The 13126-nt window shown below is 42.5% G+C and overlaps 3 protein-coding genes across 7 annotated transcripts in view; 2 read left to right on the top strand and 1 right to left on the bottom strand.

The window, feature by feature from the left end:
* Nucleotides 1-14: 14 nt before the first annotated feature.
* Nucleotides 15-2421, top strand: MRPS18C (mitochondrial ribosomal protein S18C). Its single transcript, XM_048305038.1, has 6 exons — nt 15-121; nt 235-296; nt 1301-1384; nt 1783-1840; nt 2162-2221; nt 2304-2421. Exons 1-6 carry the CDS (start codon nt 70-72, stop codon nt 2378-2380), a joined length of 393 nt encoding a protein of 130 aa, XP_048160995.1. The 5' UTR covers nt 15-69; the 3' UTR covers nt 2381-2421.
* LOC125326593 (glycerol-3-phosphate acyltransferase 3-like) overlaps nt 1301-13126 on the top strand; it is a 29790-nt gene continuing 17964 nt past the window's right edge. For all 5 annotated transcript variants that reach the window (XM_048305035.1, XM_048305020.1, XM_048305029.1 and 2 more), the window contains exons 1-4: nt 1301-1384; nt 1780-1840; nt 2162-2221; nt 10287-10462. The gene's annotated coding sequence lies outside the window, so the exon portion shown is untranslated. The remainder of the gene's footprint in view (nt 1385-1779; nt 1841-2161; nt 2222-10286; nt 10463-13126) is intronic.
* Nucleotides 2012-9022, bottom strand: ABRAXAS1 (abraxas 1, BRCA1 A complex subunit). Its single transcript, XM_048305037.1, has 9 exons — nt 8901-9022; nt 7707-7797; nt 6793-6829; nt 6186-6252; nt 5346-5539; nt 4634-4753; nt 4237-4321; nt 3644-3752; nt 2012-3501 (listed from the first exon to the last, which is right to left on the bottom strand). Exons 1-9 carry the CDS (start codon nt 8985-8987, stop codon nt 3074-3076), a joined length of 1218 nt encoding a protein of 405 aa, XP_048160994.1. The 5' UTR covers nt 8988-9022; the 3' UTR covers nt 2012-3073.

The raw sequence follows: 13126 nt of genomic DNA, 5'->3' as shown, positions 1-13126 counted from the left end.
GCTATTGGTCAGCGAGTCTCCGGCGGCAGTGACGCGAGGGCGGAAGTGGCGGTGCGGGGTGTGGGTGTCATGGCGGCGCAGGCCCTGGCGGCGCGGAGGTCCTGGCAGCGCCTGGTTCCCGGTGCGTCCCTCCCGTTTCCCTGTTCGCCTCTGTCCCCAGCGGCCGCGGGGACGTTCGCGTGTCCCGGCTGTCGCGCCGCGCCGCCGCTAACCCTGTCGCTCTCTCCCTTGCAGCGGGGCTGTGGGCGCGGCCGCGCTATCTGCAGCATGAGGGGCAGTCTGAGCGCTCGGACCAGGTGAGGCTTCCCCGACCTGCCCCGCCCTGCTGTCCCGCTGCTCCCCCTCTGCAAGGCACCAGCGGTGGCTGGAAACGCTTTGCCGTGGTCGCTGTGTAGCTCGGTCTCCTCGAAACCCCGAATCCGTTCTGGGGAGTGCAGCGCAGAGGGAGGTCACCAGACGCTGGAAGTTAAAGCCCCACCGGTCTGTATTCCAATATCTTAGCTAGAGCCTCTTAAACCTGCTGTCTCAGTAACTCGGATGGGGAGCCAGCGACAGGACAAGGGACTAATGGCCATAAACTAAAACCGCAGGAAGTTTCACCTCAGCACGAGGAAAAACCTCTTTACACTGAGGCTGGCAGACTCCTGGAACAGCTGCCCGGGGAGGTGGTGGAGTCTCCCTCTCTGGAGACATTCCAACCCCACCTGGATGTGTTCCTGTGTGACCTGCTCCAGGTGACCTTGCCTTGGCAGGGGGTTGGATCTCCAGAGGTCCCTTCCAACACAGACAATTCTGTCACTCTGTGAAAAGTGAAACGTTGCCTTTCATATCTTGTAAGAATTTGGTGCTGGGTGTATTCTGAAGCTTGAGGAAGCTTTCAGTCCTTGGGACATAACTGTGACTCTCTCACTTCAGAAAGTGTGTGAGCACACAGGAGCTTCCTGAGACCATTTGCTTTGAAATTATTAAAAAAAATTCTTGTGGCTTATCAGACAGAGCTACCTTTCTACCAGCTTGCATAGATCTTTACTTCCAAGTAGAAGGTGTCAGCACTATCTTGCTGAATGATTGAATAGAGTTGTTAGTGTCATTGTTACTAAATATGAAAGACTGTTTACTTGTGAGAAGTCTTTTAGGTTGCAAGGTACCATGCAGTGAGTTAATAAATATTGAAAAACTTCAGTGGTGCACTAAATATCTCTTTTGGTTTCAAGAAAAATATTGATCAAAGGATTAAAAGTAATAAATGTTCTCTGTTTTCTCGTGAAGCTTACAGATGTTACTGTTTCTCTAATTTCAGCCTATACAAATGGAGAACCCCTATAAAGACCCTCCAAAGAGATGTGTCTTATGTGGAATAAATGTGGACTATAAGAATGTGCAGGTGAGTTTGAAAATTGCTGTCCTTGGATGAAGGTAGTTGGTTTAAAAAAAAAGAAAATCCATTCATATGTGTAGGGGTTTAGAACTTAAGAGTAAGAATGTGTGCAGATTAAGGACCAAATAATGTGGTCATGACAAGATGTTTAATCTACTCTTCATGTATGAGTCTGACAACTTTGTTGTTTAACAATGAGAGTCCTTGGTTACAATTCAGCTGCCACAAAGCATGACAGCTATTCCACAGAAAATACTGTCTGGTTCCAAGCTGTACTTTTTTCTTCAGGTAGTACTGAGTTATGTAAAAACAGATGAAAAAATAAAAAACAGGGTGCAAGTAGTAATATAAAGCTAAAAAAAAAAAGTTCTTAAACTGACTTTGGTTTTCTTAATTTTGAGTAGCTTCTTTCCCAGTTTGTTTCTCCATATACTGGCTCCATTTATGGCAGACATATCACAGGTATGTGAAGTATTAAATTAAATCATTTACGGGTTAATAATAATAATGTTTTTGTGAGTCAAAGTAAGTGTGCATCAGCAGTCTTTCTGAAAGTAACCAGTCCTAACTCTATACATTTTGTAACAGTATTCCCGTGACTTAGTAGCTTGCATCAAGGAATTAAAATATCCCTTAATTTTATGCATTTTGTATTTAACAGTAAAAGCACACATGCATTTTTCTAGAAAGACTTAATCAAAGCTAGAGGGAATTGTCACTAATATCCCTTTCACCCTTTAGACTAATGACTTGCTTAGTCTTGAAAATAATTCATCCCTTTAGGCTTGTGCACCAAGAAGCAGAAGGAAATTACAAAAGCCATTAAAAGAGCTCATGTATTTGGTAAGTATGATTTTGCTTTCGAGTTTTCTAACTCAAGGCTACTTTTCTACTAAGAACACCTCCATCTTTTTTTTTTTAACAGGATTTATGCCAGTTATGTTTAAGAATCCACAATTTCTCACAGACCCCAAGCTATGTAATATCAAGTATCTGGAGTGATATGCTGTAAAGAAATAAACAATAAAACTGTTTCATGTTTATATATTTGTTTGCTGGAAATGTGGTTTGCTAGTATAATGTGTGGTAGATTGAGGGTAGATATCAGTCTTTTAAAAAAAATTTTTAAGGAAGTCTCTAAAATTTATTGTCTGAAAGAAGTATGAAAGATTAAAGCAATAATAGAAACTGGCAGCTTTATGGACCCCTTTCTCTGTTCACAGGTCTTACTAAAGCTCAGGTGGCTGTTTTTGCCCTTGCTGGGTTGTAAGATGGGGGGAAGTAAACAAGTACTGGTTTCCCGAGGACTAATGAATGTATTTAAATTGTGGCGGTTCATGTAGACAGCTAATTCTGTTATGTGTTCATTTGATGCTCCCTGCATCAGGAGGGTAGCATTGCTTCTTCAACAACAGCTTGTATCACTTTGAGGCAGTATGTGACATGCTTATCTGACTGATAGCATCCTGTGGCATAGTCTTTGGACCCTGAGAGAGAGAATACAGATGGAACTCTGGAAGGCAAAGTGAGGGAATGTCATCTTGGACTTGTCTTTATGCTGAACAGGATTCGTGCACTGGGAAAAAAGCCCCAACCTGCAAAAATGCCTGGTTATATACATCCCTGCAGTGCTATAGATTGATACATCACTGGAATACACTGGCAGTAGCTTTTGGTGTGAAGTCATCTGACAGATCAGAAAGTAGGAGAATGTGGGTATTCATTTGAATCTCTGTTTTTTTCAAACAAATCCTCATCTGTTTCAGTGCTACTCAGTGTAAACTTCCTTTCCTGGTCACTGTCCTCTTGGTCTTGAAGTGATTCTTGGTGAAGCTGCAATGATCTGGATTTCTTGAATGATTTTGTAACTGTTGTGGTCCCTCTGAATTTACGCTTGTTTAGATGCCTTGTTTCAGCTTCAGTGAAGTCTCTTTCCTCTACCATGAGAGTCAGTTTGTCCATGACGTTAATATGATGGTCTATGTTACAGCAGTTCTTGGATATCTGTTGGCCTTTGAAGGAAACAATGCATGTCTGAAGTCCAGAATTGGGGAAAAATGTTTGCAGTGCCTGACAAAGGAGAACATTCTCCTTTGGCTCTCCTGTGTGGTTTCTGTCTTCTCCTGGGGGGGGGAAAAAGTCAGAGTTGCAGAATGTCTTGCACCACTGCTGTTTTGGCTGCCTCACGTTCAGAAGTGTTTTCTGCTTCTGCCACTTGAGTCAGCTTTGGAAGGGCAAGACTTGCTTCACATTTGGTTAACTTACCTGAACAATTTTGTTGCTTTTTCCTCTTTATTTCTTCTTTTAATTGGCTCACCTCTGCTAAGAGTTTCTCTACAGATCGTTCACTGACTTCTACTGTAAAGCATATTTTCTGCAAGAAGAAGAGCGTGTGATCAGGTTAACAGTATTCACAGCAGCTGACTTCAGAATTGTTGCAAAATCCTAAAAGGTGCTCATGGTTAAGTTGGACACAAGGTAGTAAAAAGCTTAAGTAATGATACAGAGGTGGATTTGACAGAACTTAAACCTTGTGTTGAATGAGGTGCGAGATATTTTATTTGTTCCCATTTAGGCAAAGGAGATCTAACAAACTACAGATAGTACTCCCTCACAATAATCCTCTTGTGAGAACTTATTAGTGGACTTGAAGATTTAACATTGTACTTTCATCAAATGGGAACTTAAGCCTTCAACTTGGAGAATATAGTGTGCAGCACAGTAAACAGAACTCCCTGATCTTTCAATTTGTCCTTCCAAAACATGGCTTTGTTTCTCATGCAGTGCGAGGTGTTGTAGCCCTTGGTTGCCTTGGTTTTGTAGAACTGCTGAAGGTGAGGCAGGTGTGCCTGGCTTACCTTCAGTTCCTCCTGCAAGGTGGCATACATTTCATTTATCTTATGAACCTCTTGTAAGGACCCATCTTCATGGAAGAATTCTGACCTGTGAACCAAGAGTATAACTGCATAATTGCAAGTTAGTTATCCCAGCACTTAGCTGGAGCTTTAATGAGTAAAGAAGCATTTTGAACTTCAATGCCAGGTGCCTGTGTTGAGACAGACAGCTCCTGGCAAAGTATGGGCCTGAATTAATATCCAAGTGTGCTGGAATGGTAAATAATTGCAGAAAACTGGTCAACAAGTGAGCAAGCTATGGCTGTAGCATTTGCAAAAGCACTTAAATGCATTTATAGAAAGGTAAGGGTAGTTACGGTGATGGGAAGCTACAGCTATCAGTAAATACGACGTATTGTACCTGTGTTGTCTCACAGCTCTCACAAAACCAGAGGATACACAGGAACCAGACACTGTTCTGTAACCTTGCTGTTCTGCCATGCCCAAGTTGGTAACCACCAAAGGGACTTTCTGGAAAAGACTTAAAATGCAGAAGTGTGAAAACGTGGTCTATTAGCATCCAAAGATCTCTCTTTGAGAGTTAAAAGTTCTTGACCATTCAGGATCCATGGGGAGGGTTGCAGTGCAGTTGGTCCTTGCTAAATGTATTACATCACATACAGATGAAGCTAAAGGCAAACTCCAAGAGCAACCAGAAGCTGAGCAATGCCCATAATTTTCCACGCTTTCCGAGTACAGCACACACAAATGCAGCGCTTGGTAAGCCTAGCCTGCGGGCAGGATGTCTCTGAAGATCAAGTTAACACCAATTTAAATATTTTGATGCACACCATGTATAGTTGAAGTCCTGTACACAAAACAATTTGATCAGGAGCAGTTTGTGTGTAAATAAACTGACAGTGTCTGCCTGGTGATGCTGGCACTACAGATAAAAGGGCAATCCCAGAACAGAGTTCCAGGGTAAGCCTTCAGTTGGGCTCTGGCAACATAAGGAGTAATCTTATTAAACGTGTAAGTTTCAAGAGTAAAATAAACAGTGTTACTGATTCCGTTGCAAAAAAGTAGAGAAACTTTCAAGTTTTAGCACATGCTATAGAAAACAAACCAATTACCCTTCCTGAGGCCGATGTAGGGCATGTTCCAGTCTGTAAGTAGAACAACTTTCTGTCATCACACTAGAGGTTAAAAGGAGGAATACAAGCCCCTGATTTGATAGGTGTGACTGCAGGTTTTTATGAAGAAGTCTTTCCCGGAATGTCATGGTCTGGTCTGTGTTGCGTCTGAATTTGTACCATCCTATTACACTCTGCAGGCAGAAGAAAACTCACAATTACTGTTGAACCACAGTATGTGATTATCACACTGAAGCAAGTTTGATTCAGTGCAAAGTCATGTCTGAATTGTTTGCTAATAGGTACATGTTCAAGCAGTTAGTTAACTTGAAACCCTTAAAGTTGCTAAGCTTAATTCCCATCTTATTTCCTTCAAAACCATGTGTTGAATTGGCCTGTTTCTGAGCTTGTGTTCAAGCTGAAACTGCAAACTTTCTTCTGTTTTGTTGTTTGTTTCTTTTCAGCTTCTACTTTCCCCTTGTCAAACTTTGTTCTGTGGAAAAGACTTAAGTTTTTTTGATGAAGTGGTCCTTAACCACTTGTGAGCTGACCTCATCTGATCTTAAGGGGGAAATTGGTGGAATTCCTTTGGGATACTTGAAGTGTTCACTTGAGAAATTAACAATTAAAAATAAAATTGTGACACATATGTAAGTAAACTCTAGTCAAAGATAAGCTAAACTGTTTTTTAAGGAGGAAAAAGATGTAGCTGCCTTGACCAGCAGCATGAGTGACTATAAAAGGTTTAAAAAGAAAAAACCTTGATACAAGAGGTATCCAGAACAGCCTCCACAATTTGAGTGAGCTCCTCAGTATGGTTTAGATTTGAAACTAAAATACCTTCTTACAGCCTGATAGTATTTTCTTCAGGGCAAGTTCATTCAGTTCTCCTGCAGAATTGTAAAAGCTGGAAGAAAATTTGGGCAATTAGAGGGCAAGAAATTGTACTGTAAAAATAACTCTAGCATGCTGGGAATCATTTCACTTTTGTTTTTTGTTTTTTTTTTATTTATTTATTTTTAATTAATATTATTAAGGGTGAGGGGTTAGAATGTATAGAATGCTTTGTTTTTAGTGTGTTGACATTGTTCTGTAGTTTATATGGTATCATAGCTCACCAGTGCAGTATGCCTTATCTCCATTTCTATATGCATAGACAAACACACACACACACACACACAAACGCCCCCCCCCCAAAAAATAACCAAACCAAACAAAAACACCAAAAAACCAAAACCACCAACAAAACAAACCAAAGAAAAAAAACCAAACCCCAAACCAAAACAGGAATAACATAAGGCATTTTTCATCTGTACTTCCAAGAGGTTGTTATGGCTACTATAGTTATAGCTGGGTGATTTTCTCAGGCAATACAAGTTTAACTCTTGAAGAGTTGAAGTTAGGGTTAATTTTAACTTTTTCATATCTGTTTACTTAAGATTCTTACCTGAACAACTGGTAGCATGGAATATGCTTCTGTATATCTGGAAAGAGAAATTAATATTACTCTGGGTTCATCAGCTCAAGATGTATATTCTTCTGCATGCTATGATCAGCATTAAACTGATAGAAGGATCAAGAAATAATTCTGTATTTCTTAAAATCAAATGCATTAACATCTAAATTAATAAGGTGAAGAAAGGAAATATTTTAAAAATATATTCTAATTAATTTTGTCAAAGGTAAAGGGAACCACTTACGTAAACTGTAGTTTTTGTATATTATTCTACTCGGTCAACTGAAAAATCAAGTTAGGTACTTTATTTTTCTCTCCCTTCTGCTGAGTGTAGGAGCTTGTAGTATGAAAGATTTCATTGAGTTACTCAGTGCACATCCACTCCAATCAACATCAAGATGATAAATAAAAATACATCTGGCATCTGCTTAGTGAAATTATTAAAGAGTTTGCAGCCTTCACACCCAGAATTTTATAAGCTCCAAATGCGGTAATGCATGCTAATGCACTACAATTCACATCACTGAATAGACCAAGCTTTTCCAGGGCAACTGTAGTCCAGGAGTTTGTGATGTAGCCAAGACAAGGAGTCTGAAGCCTAAATTATGTTTAATGTAACAAGATAATCCTCAAAGAGTAGCCATTCAAAGAACTAAAACTATTATTTCTTTTAAATTACTGTGTTTTCTGCAGTAAAATTGTAATTTTTTTAGCAGTTAAAAATGTTACAAAATAACCCATGTGTTTTTCGTTGGTTGGTTGGAAGTTTTTTTTACATCAGTGTGGCGCGTAGGATCTTGCAGCTTTGGTCTTGCAGTAGGGTTTTGACTGCTATCTCTCAAAACTGAAAGCTGTCATTTACTGCCTGAAACCAAGCAGGGTATGAAAAATGCAGACACACTAACCGATTGTATAAACAACTTCAACATCATCCATTTGTGAGTCTGTAATGCTGTTCTTGGCTTCACCTTTCACATCTCCGAGGAGAAAACCTTCCTTTAGAGGGGAAGAGAAAAAAAAAATCACATTAACAGTAGCACAGACACTCCTGCTCTCCTTGGTGCTGGTGTGGCCTCACCCCCATTCCTTTGTGCAGTTTAGGGTGCCACAATGTAAGAAAAATACAAAGCTTTTAGAAAGTGTCCAAAGGAGGGCTGCAAAGATGGTGAAGGTTCTAGAGGGAGAGCCATACCAGGAGTGGCTGAGGTCACTTGATCCATTCAGCCTGGAGGAGAGTGAGGGGAGACCTCAATGCAGTGTACAGCTGCCTCAAGAGAAGAAGTGGAGTGACAGACACTGATCTCTTTCCTCTACCGATCATGACAGGACCCGAGGGAGCGACATGAAGCTGAGTTGGGGAAGGCTTAGGTTGGATATCAGAAAAAGGCTTTTCCCCCAGAGGGTATTTGGGCACTGGAACAGGCTCCCCAGGGAAGTGGTCACAGCACCAAAGCCTGGCAGAGTTCAAGAAGCGTTTGGACAACACCCTCACAGGCACATGGTGGGATTCTTGGAGTGTCCTGTACGGTGCCAAAAGTTGGACTCTATGATCCTTGTGGGTCCCTTCCAACTCAGCATATTCTATGACGATTTCCCCTCTAGTATTAAGTGTAAATGCTTTCTTCAGGAGAGGAAAAATGCTGTCAAAATGAACGTGGGGGTTTTTTTTGTTTGTTTGGTTTTTTGTTTGTTTTTGTTTTTGTTTTTTTCTGAGTAGGTTCTGGCTCATTTTTCAGTACTAGCCCACAGTTAGGAAAAAATCCCCAGTCCCGCAGTGCTGTGTGCTCGTCGGTTTCCCGTGGCTCCCGTGCGGGTGCTGTCCGCCGAGGCTGGGGCCAGGCGGCCTGGCCAGCGCTGTGCTCGGCGCGGGGCGGACACGGCGCTGCAGCCGCCGCTCGCCTCGTTCGAACACGGAACATCCACGTTTTTCCGCCGCTCGCACACAAAGCGACCCCCGGGCCAGGCGGGGCGGGACAACCCCGAGCCCGGGCGCTCTCCCGGCGGGGCCGGTCAGGGGAGGCCCGGCGGCAGCGTTCCGCGGGGGGGGCGGCCTCTCCCTCCCTCGTCTCCCCCCGGCCCGGCCCTCCCGCGGCACCCACCGTGTCCGAGTCGGTGCTGAGGTGCTGGAAGGCGAGGGCGCCGAACACGAAGCCCGAGAGCAGGGCCGAGGTGCTCTCGCCCTCCATGCCCGGCAATGGCGGGATGGGCCGCGGAAGAGCGGGAGCCCCCAGCGGCCGCCGGCGGCAGCGCCGCGCCCGGGCCCGGGTAGCCGCATCCCGGCCCACACGGAGCGCGGCCCGGCAGCGGCGGGGCCTGGGATCGCTCTTCAGCTGCGAAATGCGGAATTTGGAAAAATTTTCTCAGGAAAGGATGTCCTCTGATGTTTGATCTTTGTCTGCTTTCAAGCCTAATCAACAAGAAGGAAGATTTAATCCGTGAAACAGTCACAGAATCAATTAGGTTGGAAAAGACCTCTGAGATCATGAAGCCCAGCCCGTGTCCGAACACCACCATGTCAACCAGACCGTGGCACTGAGTACTATGGCACTGAGTACCATGTCCAGTCTTTCCATAAACACCTTCATGGACAGTGACTACAGTACCTCCCTGGGCATCTCATTCCAATGTCTAATCACCATTTTTGTGAAGAAATTCTTTCTAATGTTTAACATAAACCTCCCCCAGTGCAGCTTAAGACCGTAAGACAGCAGCTAACAAGCAAGCTCTGAGTGATATCCAGGTGCTAGAAAGACAAATTACTTGTTGATAGAATTGCCCTGCTAAAGTTTAGGGCTGGACATGCTTCAATGGCCTCACCAGGGGGAGGCTAACAAATCTTGGGAAGAAGGATTCCCGTTGATACTGGATACAAAGAATGCAGAATTTAGGGGCAGCTCAAGGGTTTGTCTCAAGGACAAATGCAGCTATCCGGTCCTCAGCCGTTGCTCCCAGTCACCTGCCAGCAGGCTCTGGGCTGAAGGGCAGGATCTGTGCTGCACTATCACTGAGCTGCACTGTGAGCTTTAGTTTGATACTTTCATCAAAACATCAGCATTTAAACCGAGCTGCCTGGCCCACATTGTCCCTCTGGGAGTGTGGGTGGAGCAAGCTGCACTCCCATCTCCGGAGTGGGAGGATTGTGTCATGCCAGGCTGCAATATCAAAAGGCATGGCACTGGCTGAGCTGTCCATAACAAGGCTGTGCCTTTCGAAACAGGACATGCAGCTGTGAGTATGTCTGGAGGTGCACTGCGCTGTTTGAGATTGTGGGGAGAACCTTCTGAGTTAATAACCTAATAAAATGTGATAAGGAAGTAATAAAATGATAATGGTAATGCTAAACAATGATCTGACAGCAGTAAATTATACTACTTCTTCCTCAGATATAGACTGAGTTTGCAGAATGCATGTTTTGTATTTTTTGAGTTGTCACATTTTACTTCTTTTTAATACTTGTAGTAATAATTTTTTTCCTGTTCTAGCAGATGTTCCTGACCTATTAGGCAGAAGAAAGCCCTAGAAAACAATTTCAGGAAGAGAGAGTTAAAAGTGACAACATTCTTTGAAATGTGATCAGAGATCTGGTCTAAAGGCTGCAGGAGTTTTACTCCTTTACTTCAGGAGAGCAAATGTGTGATTTAATCCCTTGTCAGGACTATAGGTAAGCACATTCTTAGCCTTAGGCATTAATATCCTGAGCCTTGAAATAGGATGTATGGACCTGGGGTCTTTCAAGAGGTATTGCCATGCTTTTTTTTTAGGTTGCATATAAAATTAATATTTTCAGTGCAGTTTCTTTTCCCTTAAAATTTGTTGGCAAGATGTAGAAGGGGAATGGTTATTTCTGGCATATTTACATCTAAATAAAGTTCTTTAAGCATTACGTAAAAGGTATGTGAATGATGCCAGTATTTAGAAGGGAAAATTATTGTGATTCTTAACTGTTGTTACAGTGGAGAGAGGGACCAGGTAAGACTTTTATTTCTCAACACACTCATAAATGATCTAGATCTCTGAATAAGGGGATGGCAAGACTCTGGATGGTACGGAATGATGGACAAGGTTGATGAGAAAGAGCTACCGTGCATTCCTTGCAATACAGGCCATGTGGTATTAAACCAATGGGTAGCAAGAACAACACATCTAAACAGATATATTACAACAAATGATTCTGATATGGACCATGTTGCTCTTGTAAAGGCAATAAGAACAGATGGATATGACAAGCGTCTCTAGCTGTTTGTGGAAAAAACATTGGAAGTGGACACAAGCGCTGACATCTTTCAGGAATTGCCCTAAAGGACCCTGTGCTGTGCTTGCAGTCACTCCTAAGCCAGAGCTGGGAGAAAATTGTATGCATTTAATCAATGCAATAAGTGTTGGACATTGACAAATTAATTTATTGCATTCGGTGTCAATGATACACAAACCATATACAAGATTTTATGGACAATATGTATTGATATGTATTGATATGTATTGACAGCCGTGCAATGCCTGCACATTTCTGAGTATTTATACATTGCTGAGGCAAACAAGTGTAATCAGAACATATAGTGGATTCCCCTCTCTTGAGATACAAAGACTCAAGCCTGTTGTAAGCCACAGGATACAATAAATAACTTTCTGTATTTGTTGAATTTATCTTGTGTGGAAACAATAATGCTTCTGTAATCAGAGCTAAATGTGTTACAGTCATCCTAATGAGTGATAAAGTTGTTAAATATAATTCTTCAGTGTTTTCATAATTTGTCTGTTGATGGCCAAAGATTAAGCGTAACTAGCACAATCTTACTGTGTCAGATATAAACACACACCTTTAGTGGCATAGATGGGATCTGTGGAGACCTAAAGAACAGCAGACATAGCTCAGTTAGAGTGAGAATGCAGAGGAGCAGATACTTGCACTTCAGTGCATGAAGACAGTGTGGTTTCCATAAATAAATATTGCACCTGACACTGCTTACCATGCGATAGGTGACCTCTAAGGTTATTCTGGCCTTTTGGAGGATTCTCCACAAGTAAAGCATGACCGTCAGTCTTGATAAATGTCAAAACAAAACTATCAGAGATTATTTCACCCTTGAGTAGTAATCAGGTAAGGAATGTGAGTTTGAAACATTGAGAAGACATAAGCAGAACTAAAAAAGACTTCTTGTTGTTGCTGTTGTTATAGCTGGTTAAAGTTTAATTGAAAAAGAGGTGTTCTTAGTAGTTTTCATTCTGAGTACATGCATCAGAATTACTGGAGTGCTGAATGCTCTGGCCAGTCCTGTTTGAAGACTTTCTTATCCTGCAAAACATAATCCTGGTATCCCTGGATGTTAAGTGACACTGGGAAATCACCCCAGGTTTGCTGTCTGACTCTATGTCATTGACTTACAAGGTTTGTCTAAATAGATCAGTCTGCTTTGTAGCATGGCAAAACTCACAGAGAAATACCAGGGAGCCCTACAACTGGAATCAGAAGAATAACTTTAGCAATAGTAACACCTTCATGTGCCTAATGGCAATGTTAGGATGTGTTTCTGTACACTGAATGCAAGCAGCTTTTGACAGTGTGCTACTCCAAACAAGTAAAAATTGTACCCTGTATATTTCCTATAAAAAGGATCAGTGGTAGAAGACCTTGATTGACAGTCATGGTCATTGTCATTTGCCTCAGGTAGAAATACCTCTTTGTTAACCCTCAGGGAGTATGTTACTTCAGCATCTGAAGCACCACCTGGCTGAAGCTGATGTGTCAGTGCTGCTTTGGCACAGTACCTGCTGCAGACATGATGTTCGGGCACTCTGATAAGAAAGGTGTTACAAGAAAGGTAGACTGCAAACTCTCCCCTGACATCCCTTCAGAGTCACTAGAATGGTTGGTATTGGAGAGGAAGGAAGCACACCTGGAAAGAGTGGTTCCCAAAATTTCTGTGACTGTGGGATTCCTTCTTTTTGAAGACCACGACAAGTGTTATTTCCAGGCTGTGTTCCCTCTGTGTATCAGAGGGAAGGCAAAACCATAGCGGTACTTCTTGAAAGCCGTCACATCTCACTGCAGTTTTTTATCTGTTCACAGTGTATATGAACCTGCTTGAAAGCCGACTGCTGTATAACCCCTGTGGTGCAGGAAAGGGCTGTTTATACCTGATTTAACCCTTCTGTGTGAGGCACTACAGACAGACACAGGTCTGTGCTGTGTTTGCTTCTTCTATCTCTGAAAAAATAAATGGGTCATAATTCCAGTTCCCTCTGACAAGTGGCAGTTAGGCAATAGGCAATGTTTTGCAATATGAAATTAGTACAATGACCTCAAGGGATCTAGGGCCTAGAGCAG

This window comes from Corvus hawaiiensis, chromosome 5 (assembly GCF_020740725.1).
Source record: "Corvus hawaiiensis isolate bCorHaw1 chromosome 5, bCorHaw1.pri.cur, whole genome shotgun sequence".
Classification (NCBI taxonomy): Eukaryota; Metazoa; Chordata; class Aves; order Passeriformes; family Corvidae; genus Corvus; species Corvus hawaiiensis.
The sequence above is the reverse complement of the archived record's forward strand: the minus strand, read 5'-3'. Positions and strand labels throughout refer to the sequence as shown.